Genomic DNA, 18,401 nt, shown 5'->3' on the forward strand with positions numbered 1-18,401 from the left:
AATCAACTAAAGTCCCACTGTGTACACTTCCCCTTTAATATAAATATTCAGCAAAAACCACAAAACAAAAATTATACATATAAATACAAAGAATGAGCACTCACCTTTACAACTAACCACATACAAGACAATTCCTGTAATACTGTCATTTGTTGTGATGAGCTCAGCTCCTAGCCAACAGGTACTTTCAGGATCTGAACTGTCACATCTTATCCAAAGGGGAGGAAGGGCAGTAACTGGCTGATTAATCTTCAAATGGGTCATATTAGGATTGTGAGCCATGGTGTAAAGTCCAATTAATTGCCTTGAAAATAAGAGTAAGAAGAAAAAATTTAGGTAAAGATCATAATCAAGAATTTTCTTTTTGGGCTGAGTGTGTAGCTCAGTGGTAGAACACATGCTTAACAAGGGAGAGGCCCTTGCATCTGATCCCCAGAACTACCACCAAAACCAAAGTGTGAGGCCTGGGTTTAATACCTAGAACTGCAAAAATAAATAAACACAGAACTTTAATTTTTTAAAAAATAAATGAAAAGTAAAAAATAAAAAGTAACACTATACCAAGAAGAGTCTCAAAACATCAATTTGGAAATAAAGTAGCAAAATGCGTAAGTATATATGTATGTATATTTCACACAGAGATGTGAGAATAAAGTACACTAGTTGATCAAGAAACACAGACCATAAAGTTAAGAGTCTGAGTATATGGGAGCAGCTACTAAAAAGGAGATCAATATGGACATGGGGTGAGAATGGAAGTTGGGTGTGAGAGTAATTTAAAGAAATAATAGGTAGGAGCCAATAAGCATATCATAAGATGCTCAAAGTTATGAATCACTGGGATACTTAAGGAAATTTAAATGTAGCCTCTGAATTAGATACTAATTATAATGTTAAATTTTCAGATTTTGATCATTGTTCTGTGGTTACATAAGAGAATATATTTGTGGGCTGGGCATATAGCTCAGTTGGTAGAGTGTGCTTACCTTGCATGTATGTACAGGTCCCTGGGTTCCATCCCCAGCACCGCCCCACTCCCCCACAGAGTAACAAGATAAAAGCATACACATTAAAAAAAGAGAGAAAATATATATATATATATATATATATATATATATATATATATATATTTTTTTTTTTTTTTTTAATCCAAGTTGCTTTTATTTCATTTGTTTGACCAAAGAAGGTAGTCTTCTCCCAAGAGAGAATATATTTGTTTTTAGAAATTATACAGTGAGGGCTGGGGATGTGGCTCAAGCGGTAGCGCGCTCGCCTGGCATGCGTGCGGCCCGGGTTCGATCCTCAGCACCACATACAAACAAAGATGTTGTGTCCGCCAAGAACTAAAAAATAAATATTAAAAAATTCTCTCTCTCTCTCTCTCTCTCTTTAAAAAAAAAAAAGAAATTATACAGTGAAATATTTGGGGATAAAAGAATAAAGCTTCTGGGCTGGGGTTGTTGGCTTAGTGTTAGAGTGCTTGCCTTGCATGTGTGAGGAACTGGGTTTGATCCTCAGCACTGCATATAAATAAATAATAAATAAATAAAGGTCCATCGACAACTAAAAATTCAAAAAAAAAAGATAAAGCTTCTCCAATATACTATCTATACCTATTACATACATCTATACCTATATGTCATTAAAATTTGCATATATTTATGTGTGTGTATAGTATATGTATTTTATATGTAGCTATATAAGTGCATACTTACAACATAAATTCGTACACACTATATATATTTCAATAGTTACATGCGTTGTATATAAAAATAACAATATATAATTAACAATATAGTTATACTGTATACACATATGTACTGTATGTACATTGCTTTATGTATAGATCTACATGGAGAGGGAGAGAGATTGACACAGCAGATTTAGCAAAATAAAATAATTAGTGAATTTGGGTTAAGGGTACACAGAAGTTCCTGCACTATCTTACAACTTTCTAAAACTTTGTAAATATATCAAAACTAAAGATTACTCACAAAATGTGCATAAATTTTTTTTTTTCAAAGAGATAAAACCTGAATTTACTATGAACAGATGTCCAGGAAATAAATTTCTAAACAATTTTATTTCAAAAAGGAAGTAAAATAATTCCAGAAGGATGGTTTAAAATGCAAGAAGAAACAGAAAGCAAAGAAATGATAGCATATGAATCAATCCAAAAAACACTGCCTGATGAAAACAATATCAACAATGTTCAAGTTGTCTGGGAGAAAAACAGCCTACATTAGGACTTAAACTCAAGAAGCCGTGAAAGAAAAGACTGAATAATTTAGCTACATACAATTTTAAAAAAACTTTCACAAAGCAACAAAAACAAAACAAACCTGCATGAAGGAAAGTCACTTTGCAAAGAGTGTTATGGTAACTATCACTCTCTAATGATATTATTTTTATGACTCTATCCTCCAGAACTCCTTGAAGGCAAGGAATTTTTTTTTGTTGTTGTTTTATAAGTACGGAAAGGTTGGGCAAAGGGAACTACATATGGCTACACAGCAGGAAGACAGAAAGTGAAGCTGGAGAGGCAGATAGAGGCATTAGGGTTTCCAAAAGGGGCACAGTGCCATCTTGGGTAGAGTAATTCCCAGTTGTGCAGGAAAACTCCACACATTGCAGGACATTTACCATCCATAGCCCAATCCCCGTAAATGCCAGTCGTTTCCCTTGATGGTTATGACTAAAAATACCCCTGAATACTTCCAATGCCAATGGGGTATGGTACCATTCCATGTGGAGGATCTCCAGGACAAGTAAATGAAGCTCCTATATGTTACTCATGTGGAATCTGGATTTTATCATGAAGGGAAGGAAGAACAACTGAAGGATTTTTAAGCAATATGATCAGGTTTTCATTTTATAAAGATCAGTATGGGACTGGGCTCAGTGATAGAGCACTTACCTAAGGCCCTGGGTTTGACTGATTCTCAGCACCAAAAACAAAAAAATCACCGTGGCAGTAGTGAGGGAAAAAAAAAATGTAGAAGAGGTGCCAGTTTAAACACAAGGAAAACAAGAAGCAACAACAAATTGGAAAAGAGTGGAGAAAGGGAAGATAACTGTGGTCTTCCTACATATTCATGATGCAGATGGGATATCCTAATGGAGCTATCTTTAGAGAGCTGGGCTTGTATATCTTAGGGGAAAATGGAAGGAAGAGAGACATCTGGGTGCTAGATACCTATTTTTTCCCAATATTTACAAGAATGCTTCAAATTAAATCCTCCCCCCTTCCACCTCTGACCCTATGCTGAGGAAAAAGACTTACCTTGCTTTCCCAACTGGTAAAGCAAGTGGTCCAACATTTTCACCAGTAGAGAAATCAGAAATAGCAGTTTCTTCAGTTTGTGGTTCTTCAACATGACTTGTTTCTTCCTTTTCTAATGGCTTTCAAAATGGTTTTAATTATTTAATCAGATAAAATAGCACTTTATAGTCAACGCCTTACTATGTAAGGGAATAACTACAGACAGAACCTAACATACTCATTTCTATACCCATAAGCACAAACGATGGGGTTGTAGTCACAGACTAGTTTGGTACCAACAAATCACACCATTATAAGCATTTCCACTATCCCATAAAAAAGATATCAATTTAGTTGCTCCTGGTAAAGGAAACATCTGATGCCATTAGAAAAGTGCTCCAATATGCACAAAGTGATAAAATCAATATCAAGTTAAATCAAGCTAAAGATAAAATACCAAGGGAAATACCAAGAGAACCTCCCAGATTTTGTTGGATTTTTCATTTCCCAAACTGGGAGATCTTCTTTCTGGGATATGATCTTAACTCCACAGTCTTGCTCCTTGTACCTATTCCTCTTAAGGCTATCAGCAGTTGTCATTGGTATTATAGGATTCCAGGATCTATGTATTTACAAAATTGTTAAATAGCTTAGCTTAGGTAGTAACAACAGTAATTTTAAGAGTTAACAATTCCTGAGTACTAAATACTGTTCTAAGTTATCTTTTATTCTTCACAAAAATCCTGAGCTAGATGTTATTATCATCTCTGGGAAAATCGAGGTAGCAAAAGGCTAAATAACTTGCCTAAAAGCCAATATCTGAACCTAAGTGTGCTCACATGGAAACCTACATAAGAATGCTTACAATAGCTCTATTCATTACTACCAAATGTCCTTCAAAGGGTGAATGGGTAAATAAACTGTGATACTCCATATCATGGAATACTATTCGGCAATAAGAGTAAATGAACTATTGATACAAACTGAATGAACCTTAAAGGTATTATACTAAGTAAAAGAAGTCAGACTCAAAAGCTTTCACATTGTGATTCCATTCATGACATTCTTGAAAAGACAAAACTACAGTAATAGAAAAGAAACCAACAGCTGCCAATGGTTAAGGGATAGGAGAGGATATGATTACAAAGGACTAGCATGAGAGAGATTTTTGGTGAGATGGAAGTGTTTTATATTCCAACTATAGTAGTGATTATAAGAATCGTTATGTATGTCAAAATTCATAGGACTGAACAAAAGAAGAAAAAAGTCAACTTTATTGTCTCAATGATAATTTCACTTCTTTCTTTTTCTTAATAAAACTAATAAAGCATTTAAAACTACATATATGGTTGACAGTTTATTTCTACTAGACAGCACTATGCTTATTCCTAAAAGAATTATATACACTCTCTCTAATGCTGATAGATGTGTGTGTGTGATTATTCCCAAGGAAGCCAATCTACTTACTAAGAATCATACAGGACTGGGGCTGGGGCTTAGCAGTAGAGCACTCACCTAGCACGTATGAGGCCCTGGGTTCAATCCTCAGCACCATATAAAATAAATAAAATAAGCATACAGTGTCCAACTACAACTAAAAAATAAATATTAAAAAAAGAATCATATAACCATAAAGCCCAAGCACTGCTTACCACTTTTTCCACAATGAATACTAAGTCATTTTCATTTAGAATATTTTTCAGAGGGTTTGGTTGACCTTTGTTGATCAATTGCACTTGGATATCAGCCTGTTAAAAACACACGTTAAGCAATGTTTTTATATATATATATAAATACACACACACACACACACTTTTGTACAAATATATAAACACACTTGGTTCTATGTAAGTGACCTGAAGAGATTTTAACAAGTCATATGTTTTAAAAGATTTTATTAATTTTTTTGTCCATGTTATTTCTCATGATGTTTAGAAAACTTAGCTCTTAAACCTAACACCTCTTCATGCTTCAAGGTCTACCTGAGGTGCAACTGCCTTGTAAAGTCATCTTTGCTTTGAACCACATTGACATCCTTTTCCCCAAATCACACTCTGTATTTACTGTTTTGTAGCATAAAATTACCAATTTATTAAATATTATCCTTTCTTTTGATTGTACTATAAAATTTTAAAACTTTACCACTATCAGTTTGCAGAAACTTTATATATTTTTTCATTCCAAATGCAATACACAACTATTGTAAAAAATGCTTTTTTTAAATATAAGTTTTTAAAAAATCACCCATAATTCTACTACCCAGTATAATTACTACTATTTTCAATCTGGTTGGCTTATATTCTGTCAGATCTTTTACAAGGCATACAAAAAATTGTCACTTATGTAAAAAGAAATGTGAGGCTGGGAATATAGCTCAGTTTGTAGGATGCTTGCCTTGCATGCACAAGGCCCAGGGTTCAATCCCCAGCACCATTAAAAAAAAAGAAAAGAAAAGAAAGAAAATGTCTATTTAGATATCTGGACAGAATTTTGTTTAGTATAAAGACAGGATATTCCAATAATTTTCATGAACCTTTTTCCATGTCATTATTCTTTTTCTTCCTAGTAGTATGGTTCTATCATTCTACCATATTAATTCTATGGGTAAATAAACTGTGATACACATATTAATTCACATATTAATTCTATTTTGTGCAACATTTTGGTAGTTTCCAGTTATTTGCTACAATATATAATGGAAAGTAAATATCTATCAAAAATGTTAAGATGAACACCTAAAATCACATTAATATTGTCAAATACATCATACCCAAATTATTTGTTTGTTTGTTTGTTTAGCAGTACTGGGGATTGAACCCAGGAGTGCTCTATCGCTGAGCTACATGCCCAGATCTTTTGAGACAGGGAGGGACTCACTAAATTGCCTAGGCTGGCCTTGATCATGGAAGCATGGTCCTAGCAACACCTAGATTTCAACACTGTTTGAGAATAAATTTCATGTTTTAAGCAGTCTTATTTGTGGTACTTTGTAAGAGCAGCCCTAAAAAACTATTCTTCTATTAATTTTTGTCTTGTGAATTTTACATATTTTATTTATACAGATGGATATAGATATTAACACTTATCCACAATTATTTCTCCTCAGCTTGTCTTTTAATATATACTATTTAATTCACTAATTATCTCCTATGGAATACTTGGCACATATCAGATGCTTAACAAATACATGAATATTTAAAGCAGCTTTACTCATAAGCCTCAAAAACTGGAAACAAGTCGGGCTTGGTGGCGCACTCCTGAAATCCCAGCAGCTTGGGAGGCTGAGGCAGGAGGATCGCAAGTTCAAAGCCAGCTTCAGCAACTTAATGAGGATCTAAGCAACTTAGTGAGACCATGTCTCAAAATAAAAAATAAAAAGGACTAAGGATGTGGCTCAGTGGTTAAGTGCTCCTAGCTCTATCCCTGGTGCCAAAAAAACAAACAAACAAACAAAAAAAAAACAACTGGAAATAACTCAAATATCCCTCAATCAGGATTGGATAACACAATTGTAGTACACCTATAAAAATGAATTATTGATACATAAACAACATAGATGAATCTCAAATGCATTATACTGATTGGAAAAAAAAGCCAGAAGGCTAGATGATTTTATATATATATATATATATATATATATATATATATATATAGAGAGAGAGAGAGAGAGAGAGAGAGAGAGAGAGAGAGAAAGGCAAAACTATAGTGACAAAAACCAAATTAGTAGTTGCTAGGAAATAAGGGCAGGGGAAAAGGTTACCCTCACAAGAACATGAGGAAAAAAAAATTGTGTTTGGTACTAGGAATTAAACCCAGGGACTCACACATGTTATGTAAGCACTCTATATGCTGAGCTACATCTCCAGCCCTTTTTATTTATCTAAGTTGCCCAGGCTGGACTCAAACTTGCAATTCTCCTGCCTCAGTCTTAAAGCTGTGTGCTACCACACTCAGCTAATATGAGAAAATTTTCAGAGATAAAGAAATGTTGGGGCTCGGGTGGTGGCTCAGAGGTAGAGTGCTTGCCTGGCACATGTGAGGCCCTGGGTTCAATTCTCAGCACCACATACAAATAAATAAATTAAATAAAGGTCCATCAATGACTAAAAAATATTAAAAAAATGTTCTATATCTCGATTATAGAAGTGATATGACTAAAGGTATTTGTCAAAACTCACAGAACTGTACCCCAAAACAGTGAAATTTGCTGAATGTAAATTAATTTCAATAAATCTGACTTAAAACCCTACAATTTTTAGGGTAAAGTTGTGTTTAAAAACCAAATAAACATTTCATACCTCATAGATAAATGGGTCTTTACAGATTCCTTTCTTTTCTTCATTAAATTCTCTGAAATGAAGAACCACATGTGAAAAATAGAGCTATAGCTTAATTAAACTCAGAAGTTAGCTGCACTTTACCTCTGCGTGATATCAGTGAGGGGAAAAATAAAAACACCTATGGCAGCCCTAGGGCATAGTTGGAAAGAGGAGAAAAAAGAAGTGCTTAGATAAAGAAGGAAAAAAAAAGAATTGTGATAGATTAATGAACTGCTACCCACAATTGTACACAAGTTTCTTCTTCTTTTTTAAATTTTGGTACTAGGCATTTAACCCAGGGGCCCTTTACCACTGAGCAACATCCCAGCCCTTTTTATCTTTTTATTTTGAGACAGGGTCGAATTAAGTTGACAAAATTAGCCTTGAATTTGCAATCCTTCAGCCTCAGATGCCCAAATTGCTAAGATTACATATGTGCACCACCACACCCAGCAGACATATTTGTTTCTTAGAGGCAGCAGAAATTTATGTCGTTGGCCTCTTCACTTATGCTTTTTCAAATACATAACCACATAAATTTTGGAAGATTAAAAGTGAGTAAATTCTGATCTGACACTGAATCAGTGGTTAACTTCTGAGAAGTTACTTAAAAGTCTCAGATCTTAGATTTTGGCTAAATAGAACCATCTCTTCTCCATTTTGTGAGCTTTTACTTAAAACAAACAAAAAAACAGTAAATTTGACAGTTACTAAAAAAAAATAATTTAAGAGTACCCTTTTCCCCACATCCTCGCCAGCACTCATTGTTGTTTGACTTCATCATGGCTGCCAATCTTACTGGGGTGAGGTGGTATCTTAGGGTGGTTTTGATTTGCATTTCCTTGACTGCTAGAGATGGTGAGCATTTTTTCATGTACTTGTTGATTGATTGTATGTCCTCCTCTGTGAAGTGTTTGTTCATGTCCTTGGCCCATTTATTGATTGGGTTATTTGTTCTCTTATTGTCTAATTTTTTGAGTTCTTTGTATACTCTGGATATTAGGGCTCTATCTGAAGTGTGAGGAGTAAAAATTTGTTCCCAGGATGTAGGCTCCCTATTTACCTCTCTTATTGTTTCTCTTGCTGAGAAAAAACTTTTCAGTTTAAGAAAGTCCCATTTGTTGATTCTTGTTATTAACTCTTGTGCTATGGGTGTCCTATTAAGGAATTTGGAGCCCGACCCCACAATCTGTAGATCGGAGCCTACTTTTTCTTCTATCAGACAGAGAGTCTCTGATTTGATATCTAGCTCCTTGATCCACTTTGAGTTGACTTTTGTGCATGGCGAGAGGAGGGGATTCAGTTTCATTTTGTTGCATATGGATTTCCAGTTTTCCCAACACCATTTGTTGAAGATGCTATCCTTTCTCCATTGCATGTTTTTAGCTCCTTTATCAAATATAAGATAGTTGTAGCTTTGTGGATTAGTCTCTGTGTCCTCTATTCTGTACCATTGGTCCACCCGCCTGTTCTGGTACCAGTACCATGCTGTTTTTATTACTATTGCTCTGTAATATAATTTGAAATCTGGTATCACTATACCACCTGATTCACACTTCCTGCTTAGAATTGTTTTTGCTATTCTGGGTCTTTTATTTTTCCATATGAATTTCACAATTGCTTTATCTATTTCTACATGTTATACAAAATTACATATAAGAGGTTATGGGGGGAATGGGATAACAAACATGGAGGGAAATGAATTACAGTAGATGGGGTAGAGAGAGAAGATGGGAGGGGAGGGGAAGGGGGATAGTAGAGGTTAGGAAAGGTAGCAGAATACAACAGTCACTAATATGGCAGTATGTAAAAATGTGATGTGCAACCGATGTGATTCTGCAATCTGTATTTGGGGTAAAAATGGGAGTTCATAACCCACTTGATTCTAATGTATGAAATATGATATGTCAAGAGCTTTGTAATGTTGTGAACAACCAATAAAAAAATAATAATAATTTAAATATTTCCTTTTTAAAATATAAGCAAAAACCTCTCGGATATCATTTAATAACTATCACTTAATTCAATAAATTTTACATATGAACTATAAATTAACATACTAAAATGCAATACCAAAATCACATCAGCCTGATCTACACTCTGAAAAAGTCTTTGAAGGGCCCCAATAGCATTGTTTTAGGATACCATTTACATCTATTTGATCTAATATATGACCTACTGAAATAGAAACAGGAGAGCAGGCCTGTGACTAATTTGCTTTTGCCATACTGTGTTAGATTATGACTTATTCTTAAAGACATTTACCTTTTAAGTATGACTCAAGGATATTACTTAGTCAGTCATTCAACAATTGTCAACAAACATACATATTTTAAGCCAGGCACTCTTGCTAGATGCTAGGGATGTTAAATACAGTCTTAGCCAGGTAAGGTGGTAAACACCTATAATCCCAGAAACACAGGAGGCAGGAGGATGTCAAGTTCAAGGCCAGCCTCTGCAATTTAGTAAGACCTTGTATCAAAAATAAAATTAAAAGGATTGAGGATATAGCTTGGTGGTAGAGCACTATTGGGTTCAATCCCCAGCATGGGGTGGAGGCAGAGAGAACGCCGCAGTCTTGACTGGAATCCAAAGAGTAAATCAAGAGCTAGCTACAGGGTCATGAGTGCTCTGTCAGAGGCAAGTACTGTACAGGAAGCTATGGTGGAGATTTAGCTAGGGCTTGAACTTTATCTGAAAGCCCAGGGGAATTTACTGAAAGATTTAAATGAGAAATATAACTTGGAGTCCAGGAAAATAGCTGTGAATAACTTCAAGCACTTCAGAGAAGTCATAGTGGCCTCAACAGGAGTGAAGCAAAGATAAAAGGACAGCCTAGATGAGGTGGGAGTAGGGGACAGTGAAAAGAGAAGGAAGTTGGGGGTATTGGATTTAGAACTCTTTTAATTCAGAGACTGAATTCAAGAGTGGAGCTAGGTTCAGTGGCATACCTCTGTAATGCCAGCAACTCAAGAGACTGAGACAGGAGGATCGAAAGTTCTGGGCCAGTCTCAGTAATTTAGTGAGACCCTGTCTTAAAACAATAACTAAAAGGGCTGAGAATGCCGCTCAGTGTACAGTGCCCCTGGGTTCAATCTACAAAAATCAATCAATCAATCAGAAGAAAAACATCAGGTTAAGTGGAAAGATTAACTCAGTCTTCAAGTATTGACTTTGAGACTCCACATAAAAATTTCCATTAGGCAGCTGGATATAGAGGAACAAGAGACAGAAACTTTTGGTGCTTACAAGTGAAGAAAAAAACTAATAACACTCATTAAATATTTGGGAAGTATAAAGGGCTTAAGTTTTATCATAGAACAACCACAGAATGAAGTACTGTATACTTCCAGACACTGGAATAAGACCAGGGCAGAATGTGGGAGCAAGTAAACGATCAGATAGATACATACATTCTCACACTGAAAGATATCCGAGACACTGTTAGTTTCTTTTAAAATGCTAGTGTTCGTCATAATGCAAAGCATTACTGCAGAGGGGAAAAGCAGTAAAGACCATGAAAAATTATAGCATTTAAAGAATAATGAATTTGTAAGAAAGGCAAATTCTGTGGCGCCCACTTCAGACCTAATAAGTGAGAAACCCTGGAGGTGGAACCTAGCAATCTGTGTTTTGAGAATCCTCCAAGTGATTCTGATACACACGCAAATTTCCGACCCACTGAATTAGACTTTAATGTATGGTGAAGAACTTAATAGAATCCCTTTGGTTGTAATACTTAACTATAAGAACAAAATGAAGTCGTGGAGCAGTGAAAAAAAAAAGGTGCTTTTAAAATCAACACCTCATGCCGTTATCATTAAAAGTGTAGATCATACGGTAACCACTTTGAACAGACTATAAGAATCCGTTTCACTTTTAGCAAGGCTTTGAACAGGTGAAGGATGGCGACATCCAGTTTCCATATCCTGGGAGATGCCTCTACTTAAATCACAAGCGTGCGCAAAAACAGAATAAATAAGTTGCCTCCTAAATATGTGTCACCTTCTGCCTATTTTGATAACGTGCAGATATTTTCTCCTAGGACCACAGGCAGGGCCCCCACACTGAAGCAGGAGGCCGGTCTCTTCCCCAGCAAAGCAGGCCAAGCGCTCATTCTCAAGGTGCAGCAAAAAGCTTGGGGCGGGATCTAGATACCTAGAGAGTATCTAGAAATGCTGTTCCTATATCCAGCTATCGGTATAAACTACGACTCACTGGAGAAGGCGAGCGTAAAACTCCTCAGCTCCTCGGCTCACTTGCGCCCACATTCTGTCCCGGTCTTACTCCCGACTCCGGAACCGCCAAACTGAACTGCGCGCCCGGACGCCGACGTCAGAGGCCGTAACCCCGCCCCGCCGGGACTACTTTTACTAGTTGGAAACCAATTCCTTTTGTCCGTATAATTAAACTTTGTTTATAGAGCACTCAGTGAAATTTCTTGTTACAATAGTTCTCTATTCCCGTCAGAAATTTTTTTTTAAATAAATGTAGTGGTTGCAAAGACTCCTCCTCTCGCGAGATTGGTCACGCCCTCTTAAGGATTATTCCGCTAAAAGGAGTCCCTCCTTTCTAAGCAAGTTTTCTAAGATTTGGAAACATAGAATCCAAATGTTTGATACATATAAAAAAATAATACGCCGTTTTTTTTATTTACTTAGTATAGTAGAGAGATATTTTGTGCCTGCGTTTGTTCTGTGGCGGGGCAGTGTGTGAACAAGCTGAAGGTTACATATAGAGTAAGGAGTTCTAAGTACTTCCTTTTCCTGTGGGAGCAGCTGGGGTGAGAGGAGCGTGGCCCTCTCCTCTCCCGGCAATGGTGAGTGGAAATCTTCTTACCTCGACTTTCGCCTGCCCAGATTGAGAAGGGAGTGACGAGGGTTCAGAAAACAAAATATGCAGGGGAGGAATCGAGGACGAGAGTTCCAAAGGCGTCTATTTTCGGGGAGAACTGGGTTGTATGGCGACCCGGCAGCCATCTTAGGCAACGTGGGAGGCCGGGCACTAGGGCGCGCCTGGAAGCTCCTCGGTCGTTCTCAAACGAACTTTTGGATTCTAGCTGCTTTTGGATCCTGGAAAACTAGAGTTCTGTTGAGAATGGGAGCTCTGGGCGCCTGAGAAGGTGGGTGGTAAGGACAGGTTTGTGCCTTATGTCTAAATGTGCTCTCTAGCTAGGTATATTTCCATCTTTTAAGGAACTTTGTTGAAGAGGGGAAGACTTGTATTAAACCTTTTCCTGAATGCCCAGTATTGAGATGATTTCTGTAAAAAGCTTTGAGACTCCGTTAAGATTCGTTGCTGTATTTGACATCGTCTAATGTTTAAACTTTTAGCAAACTCACGGTATGACTAACGTTGGGTGTCCACTATGTTTTAAATACCATGCTTGTGTGCTATGTAATGTACTGGAGTTTGTGAACAAGACAGACAACACTCTGATACATGGATTGCAGTTGACTTGGACTGAAAACATAGTAATATTCAATTGTAAGTGCCTTTGACTTAGGAAATTGGAGAGGATGTAATTATCAACTTAAAACCGTGATTGGAGAAGGTGACCTCATAACTTAGTGGTCCAGCACTTGTACGAGGCCCAGTGCTGAAGTAACCTGACAAGTTTTTACTAGCAAGCTTTGGAAGAGGTAAGGGGGAGCAACAGAAATGAAAGGTTGGATGAGTGAGTTCAGAAAGTTTAGGTGGTGAAGTTAAACTGCATTTTCAGCCCTTGAAAATTGTGGAGCTTGGGACAGGCCTAAGAACTTATTGGAGTGTTAATAATTTGATATTGTTTGAGGCTTTATATGGTGTTTAAGCCTTAAGCAATGTCTGCCTCACAAAACTGAGCTCTTATATAACTGATAGTTTGCTGTTGGCATATGAGAAGGGTTCACCTCTAATGTTGCTTGTCAATTTTTTTCCCCAAGGCGTGTGCTCGACCCCTGATATCTGTGTACTCTGAAAAGGGGGAGTCATCTGGCAAAAATGTCACTTTGCCTGCTGTGTTCAAGGCCCCAATTCGACCAGATATTGTGAACTTTGTTCATACCAACTTGCGTAAAAACAACAGACAGCCCTATGCTGTCAGTGAATTGGCAGGTATGGATTCATGTTTTCTCTGGGTTGGTATTTTAAGGTTGCTTTACAGTAGTGATGAAATTCCACTTCATTGGTCCGTGTTTCTGACCCACATGATTTTCTTGGATATTCTGATGCTGTTTGTTGCCATTCACAAGTCAAATAGATTGGTTATGTCTAGGTAGCTAAAATTGAATTTCTTCCCATTTAGGTCATCAAACCAGTGCTGAGTCTTGGGGTACTGGTAGAGCTGTGGCTCGAATCCCCAGAGTTCGAGGTGGTGGGACTCACCGTTCTGGCCAGGGTGCCTTTGGAAATGTATCCTTTTACTACCTACACTGGTCAGTTTGTGGAATCTAGCAGACTGTGCCCGGTTTATACACATTATTAAGTGTTCAAGTTACCCGTTGCTCGAGACACATGTGAAATTAAAATTATTCTTCAAGAGAAAAGGCTTCACGCAGGGAGGTTTCTCTTGCAATGATGTCGTAATTTGCGTCTTACTCTGTTCTCAGCGACAGTTGCCTGCTGTCAGTAAGCTGTTACAGAAGGTTGACGAAAATTGTTACTGAGCAAGACATAACCATTTCCTAATGTGTAATTTTAAGAAGTGTTATTCTTTTTTTATATTTATTTTTTAGTTGTACTTGGACACAATATCTTTATTTATATTTATGTGGTGCTGAGGATCAAACCCAGGGCCTCACACATCCTAGGCAAGTGCTCTACTGCTGAGCCACAGCCCAGCCCCAAGAAGTTTTATTCTTAACTAAGGAAATAGATGTGTAGAGGAGGCCGCATGTTCGCACCAACCAAAACATGGCGTCGTTGGCACCGGAGAGTGAACACAACCCAAAAGCGATATGCCATCTGCTCTGCTTTGGCTGCCTCAGCCTTACCGGCACTGGTCATGTCTAAAGGTTTGTAATATTTTGTTATAATTTGCCTGTGTTCATCCTAGAGTGTCTAAATTTCCCTTTATTAAGAATAGGTTTTGATTACTTCTAAATATCAAGTTGGTGATCTAACAATAGCTATGTAACTGGAAATTCTTCAAATAGTAATTATATAATTAGAAAGCTTTTCATATCACATCATCTCCCTTGTGCACATTTTTACTTGTCAAAATGATGAGATTCCACTTAATTGGTCCGTGTTTCTGAAACAAATGATATTTGTGGAAATTCTGATTTGGCAAATTGTGTACCATTTTGCTTTTGTAAGTTATATAAAATCTTTTTCAAAGAATTCAGGTAACCAGAGAAGTATTGAATTGGTTTTGTCAGGTCATCGAATTGAGGAAGTTCCTGAACTCCCTTTGGTGGTGGAAGATAAAGTTGAAGGTTACAAGAAGACCAAGGAGGCTGTTTTGCTTCTTAAGAAGCTTAAAGCCTGGAATGATATCAAAAAGGTAGGCTTAGCTGGGTGCCATGGCACCTGCCAGTAACCCCAGCAGCTAGGGAGGGTGAGACAAGGAGAATCACAAGTTCAAAGGGCCAGCCTCAGGGATTTATCAAGGCCCTGTCTCTTAAAAAATACATTTAAAAAGGACTGGGGGTGTAGCTCAGTTAAGTGCCCATGGGTTCAATCCCCAGTACCGAAAAAAAAAGGTGGGCTTAATATGCATATTTTCAGTTTGGTGGGTTTTGTTTGTAAGTTGTACGTGGACACAATACCTTCATCTTATTCATTTATTTCTATGTGGTTCTGAGGATTGAACCCAGTGCCTCACCACATGCAAGGCATGTACTCTACTACTGACCTCGAACCATAACCCCCAGTTTGTTGGGTTTCATGTGTAGAAATTTGTCAGATCTTGATTTTCTTCTCTTTTTCTTTTTTAAGCATTTTTAAAAAATATTTATTTCTTGGTTGTACACAATACCTTTATTTTGTTTATTTTTATGTGGTGCTGAGGATCGAAACCAGGGCCTTGCACATGCTAGGCCAGCGCTCTACAGCTGAGCCACAACCCCAACCCCAGATTGTTGATTTTCAAGAGGAAAACTGTGAAAGATGGGCATTGATTGCAGGACCATCCTTGTTCCATAATAAGATCCATTAATGCCCAAGCCTCACAAAGTGAGGTACTATAGTATTTCCATATAACCTATATACATCATCTTAAAAAATTATTTTTACCTAATATAATGTAGATGCTACCTAAATAGTTCTGCATTATATTATCTAGGGAATAATTACTAGGAAAGACGTATACACAGTATAGATGCAATACTTTGTCAGAATGGTGTCTGAGAAAGCACGTACTTAACTATGAAGATCCAGGACAGATCTATACCTTAATAATTAATACTTGATTTACCTTAATACTGAAATTGCTCATTTTGTAGGTCTATGCCTCTCAACGAATGCGAGCTGGCAAAGGCAAAATGAGAAACCGTCGTCGTATCCAGCGCAGGGGCCCCTGTATCATCTATAATGAAGACAATGGTATCATCAAGGCCTTCAGAAACATACCTGGTAATCCTTACAGTGTTTTTGTTTTGATTACTCACGTTGCATCCTTGTTCAGCTTTGATTATGATGAGATTCCACTTTATGGTCCGTGTTTCTGAAATAAATGATTTTGTGGAAATTCTGATTCTTAGCTGAATGAATTGTACTATCCATGATTGAAACTTTGTAAAATTGAGAAGATAGTTCTTGGTTCCTGGTGAAGCCATAAAGATTGTTTCTATTATGTTGAAAATGCCTTTCTAATTCTCCTTTCCCTTTAAAAGGAATTACTCTACTTAATGTAAGCAAACTGAACATTTTGAAACTTGCTCCTGGTGGGCATGTGGGGCGTTTCTGCATTTGGACTGAAAGTGCTTTTCGGAAGTTAGATGAACTATATGGCACTTGGCGTAAGGCTGCTTCCCTCAAGAGTAACTATAAGTGAGTGCTTTTTTATATTTAAATACTGAACATAGATTTAAACTGAAGATGGTGAACTTCAGCACCGTTATTTTTAACCATTTATCTCTATGTACATTAGCATTCAGAATTGGTTAGCATAGTTTTCATGGGATTTTTTTTTAATATTTATTTTTTAGTTGGACACAATATATTTATTTATTTTTATGTGGTACTGAGGATTGAACCCAGGGCCTCGCATATGCTAGGCACGCGCTCTACCGCTGAGCCACAACCCCAGCCCCTCATGGGATTTTTTTGGTTTTGTTTTGGTAGTATTAGTGTTTAAACCCCGGAGCACTCATCACTAAGTTAAATCCCCACCCCTTTTTTTCATTGTGAGACAGGATCTTTCTAAGCTGCACAGGCTAGTTTCAAACTGCTGCAGCCTGGAATTAAAGGCATGTGTCACCACACCTAGCTGCATACTTTATATAAATAATGGGTTTTATTTGGCTGACATTTCCCTTTATGTGCAAACAGTATGCTAGAATGGTAAATACTTCTTTGGCCAGTGCTTCTGAAGATAGTTTAGTGGAAATTTTTACTGAGTTCTGGAGAGAGAAATGGTTAAAAATAGAGATGTTGTTGGGCTGGGGTTGTAGCTCAGTGGTGGAACACTTGGCCTAGCATGTGTGAGGCCCTGGGTTTGAGTCTCTGCACCACATATAAATAAATAAAAGTAAAGGTCCATTGAGGACTAAAAAACTATCTTTTTTTAAATAAAAGAATTGCCATTTAAAAAAAATAAAATAAAGGTGTTGAAGTTTATCATCCTCATCCTACTTGAGAATTTAGGTATCCATTGTTAATCATTTTCCTTCAGCCTCCCTATGCACAAGATGATCAATACAGACTTGAGCAGAATCTTGAAGAGCCCAGAAATTCAAAGAGCTCTCAGGGCACCACGGTAAAGTTCTGATATTTATAGTATCATTCTTTCTGCCAAATTATTCAAAAATATGAATAATGTAAGTAAATTAATAAGTGTCTACCTTTTCATAGTAAGAAGATTCATCGCAGGGTCCTGAAGAAGAATCCATTGAAAAACCTGAGAATCATGTTGAAGCTAAACCCATATGCAAAGACTATGCGCCGGAATACCATTCTTCGCCAGGCCAAAAATGTAAGTGATCCATTTGTTTTTACTAATAATGTGGAGTTTTTTTTTTTTTTTAACTTAAACTTTTTACTTAATTTATTGCAGCACAAACTCCGGGTGGATAAAGCAGCAGCAGCTGCAGCCGCAGCTAAATCAGATACGAAAGATCAGAAGGGGGCTGCAGGCAAGAAGCCTGTGGTGAAGAAGCAGGGAAAGAAGGCTGTTGGTGTTAAGCAGAAGAAGCCTGTGGGGAAGAAGGCTGCACCTTCCAAGAAACCAACAGCTGAAAAGAAACCAGCAGAGAAGAAACCTGCTGCAGAAGAGAAAAAGTCTGCTGCATAAACTCTAAAATCTGTTTTATTCCATAAGTTTAAATAATTTTGGACAGTTTATTTTGAATAAAGAGCTGATCAAAGATGCAGTGACAAACATGTTTTGTTGGGTCTGTTTAGTAAAACTTCACTGGTCTTAAGAAAAAAATTTTTTTAGTTTTAGGTGGACACAGTATCTTATTTCAAAGAGCTTGATGTGGCATTCCATTTTATAAATCACTAGAAAAACAGATGTTAGAAATGCGCCTCACACACAACCTTATGAGGTCATGGTTGCCTGTAATCCCAGCAGCTCAGGAGGCTGAGGCAGAAGGAACACAAGTTCAAAGCCAGCCTCTGCAACTTAGACCATCTCAAAGTTTAGGGGGGGGGGGGCTGGGGTGTGGCTTGGTGGG

The 18,401-nt window shown here is 37.2% G+C and overlaps 2 protein-coding genes across 2 annotated transcripts in view; one reads left to right on the forward strand and one right to left on the reverse strand.

Annotated features, from left to right (window-relative positions):
* Positions 1-12,071, reverse strand: part of ZWILCH (zwilch kinetochore protein) — a 44,036-nt gene extending 31,965 nt beyond the window's left edge. Inside the window, exons 1-5 of the mRNA XM_081293258.1 lie at positions 11,800-12,071; positions 7,561-7,612; positions 4,915-5,010; positions 3,284-3,402; positions 105-304 (exon numbers count right to left, since the gene is read on the reverse strand). Coding sequence (XP_081149384.1) covers positions 105-304; positions 3,284-3,402; positions 4,915-5,010; positions 7,561-7,612; positions 11,800-11,852 — 520 coding nt within the window. The 5' untranslated portion in view covers positions 11,853-12,071. The remainder of the gene's footprint in view (positions 1-104; positions 305-3,283; positions 3,403-4,914; positions 5,011-7,560; positions 7,613-11,799) is intronic.
* Positions 12,072-12,256: 185 nt separating this feature from the next.
* Positions 12,257-18,103, forward strand: RPL4 (ribosomal protein L4). The gene is made up of 10 exons (XM_081290822.1): positions 12,257-12,400; positions 13,506-13,677; positions 13,868-13,974; positions 14,438-14,576; positions 14,943-15,067; positions 16,008-16,137; positions 16,398-16,554; positions 17,399-17,482; positions 17,578-17,698; positions 17,780-18,103. The coding sequence occupies exons 1-10, from the start codon at positions 12,398-12,400 to the stop codon at positions 18,014-18,016; spliced, it is 1,275 nt and encodes a 424-aa protein (XP_081146948.1). The 5' UTR covers positions 12,257-12,397; the 3' UTR covers positions 18,017-18,103.
* Positions 18,104-18,401: the final 298 nt, after the last annotated feature.

This window comes from Spermophilus citellus (assembly GCF_964194105.1).
Source record: "Spermophilus citellus genome assembly, chromosome: 4".
Lineage (NCBI taxonomy): Eukaryota > Metazoa > Chordata > Mammalia > Rodentia > Sciuridae > Spermophilus > Spermophilus citellus.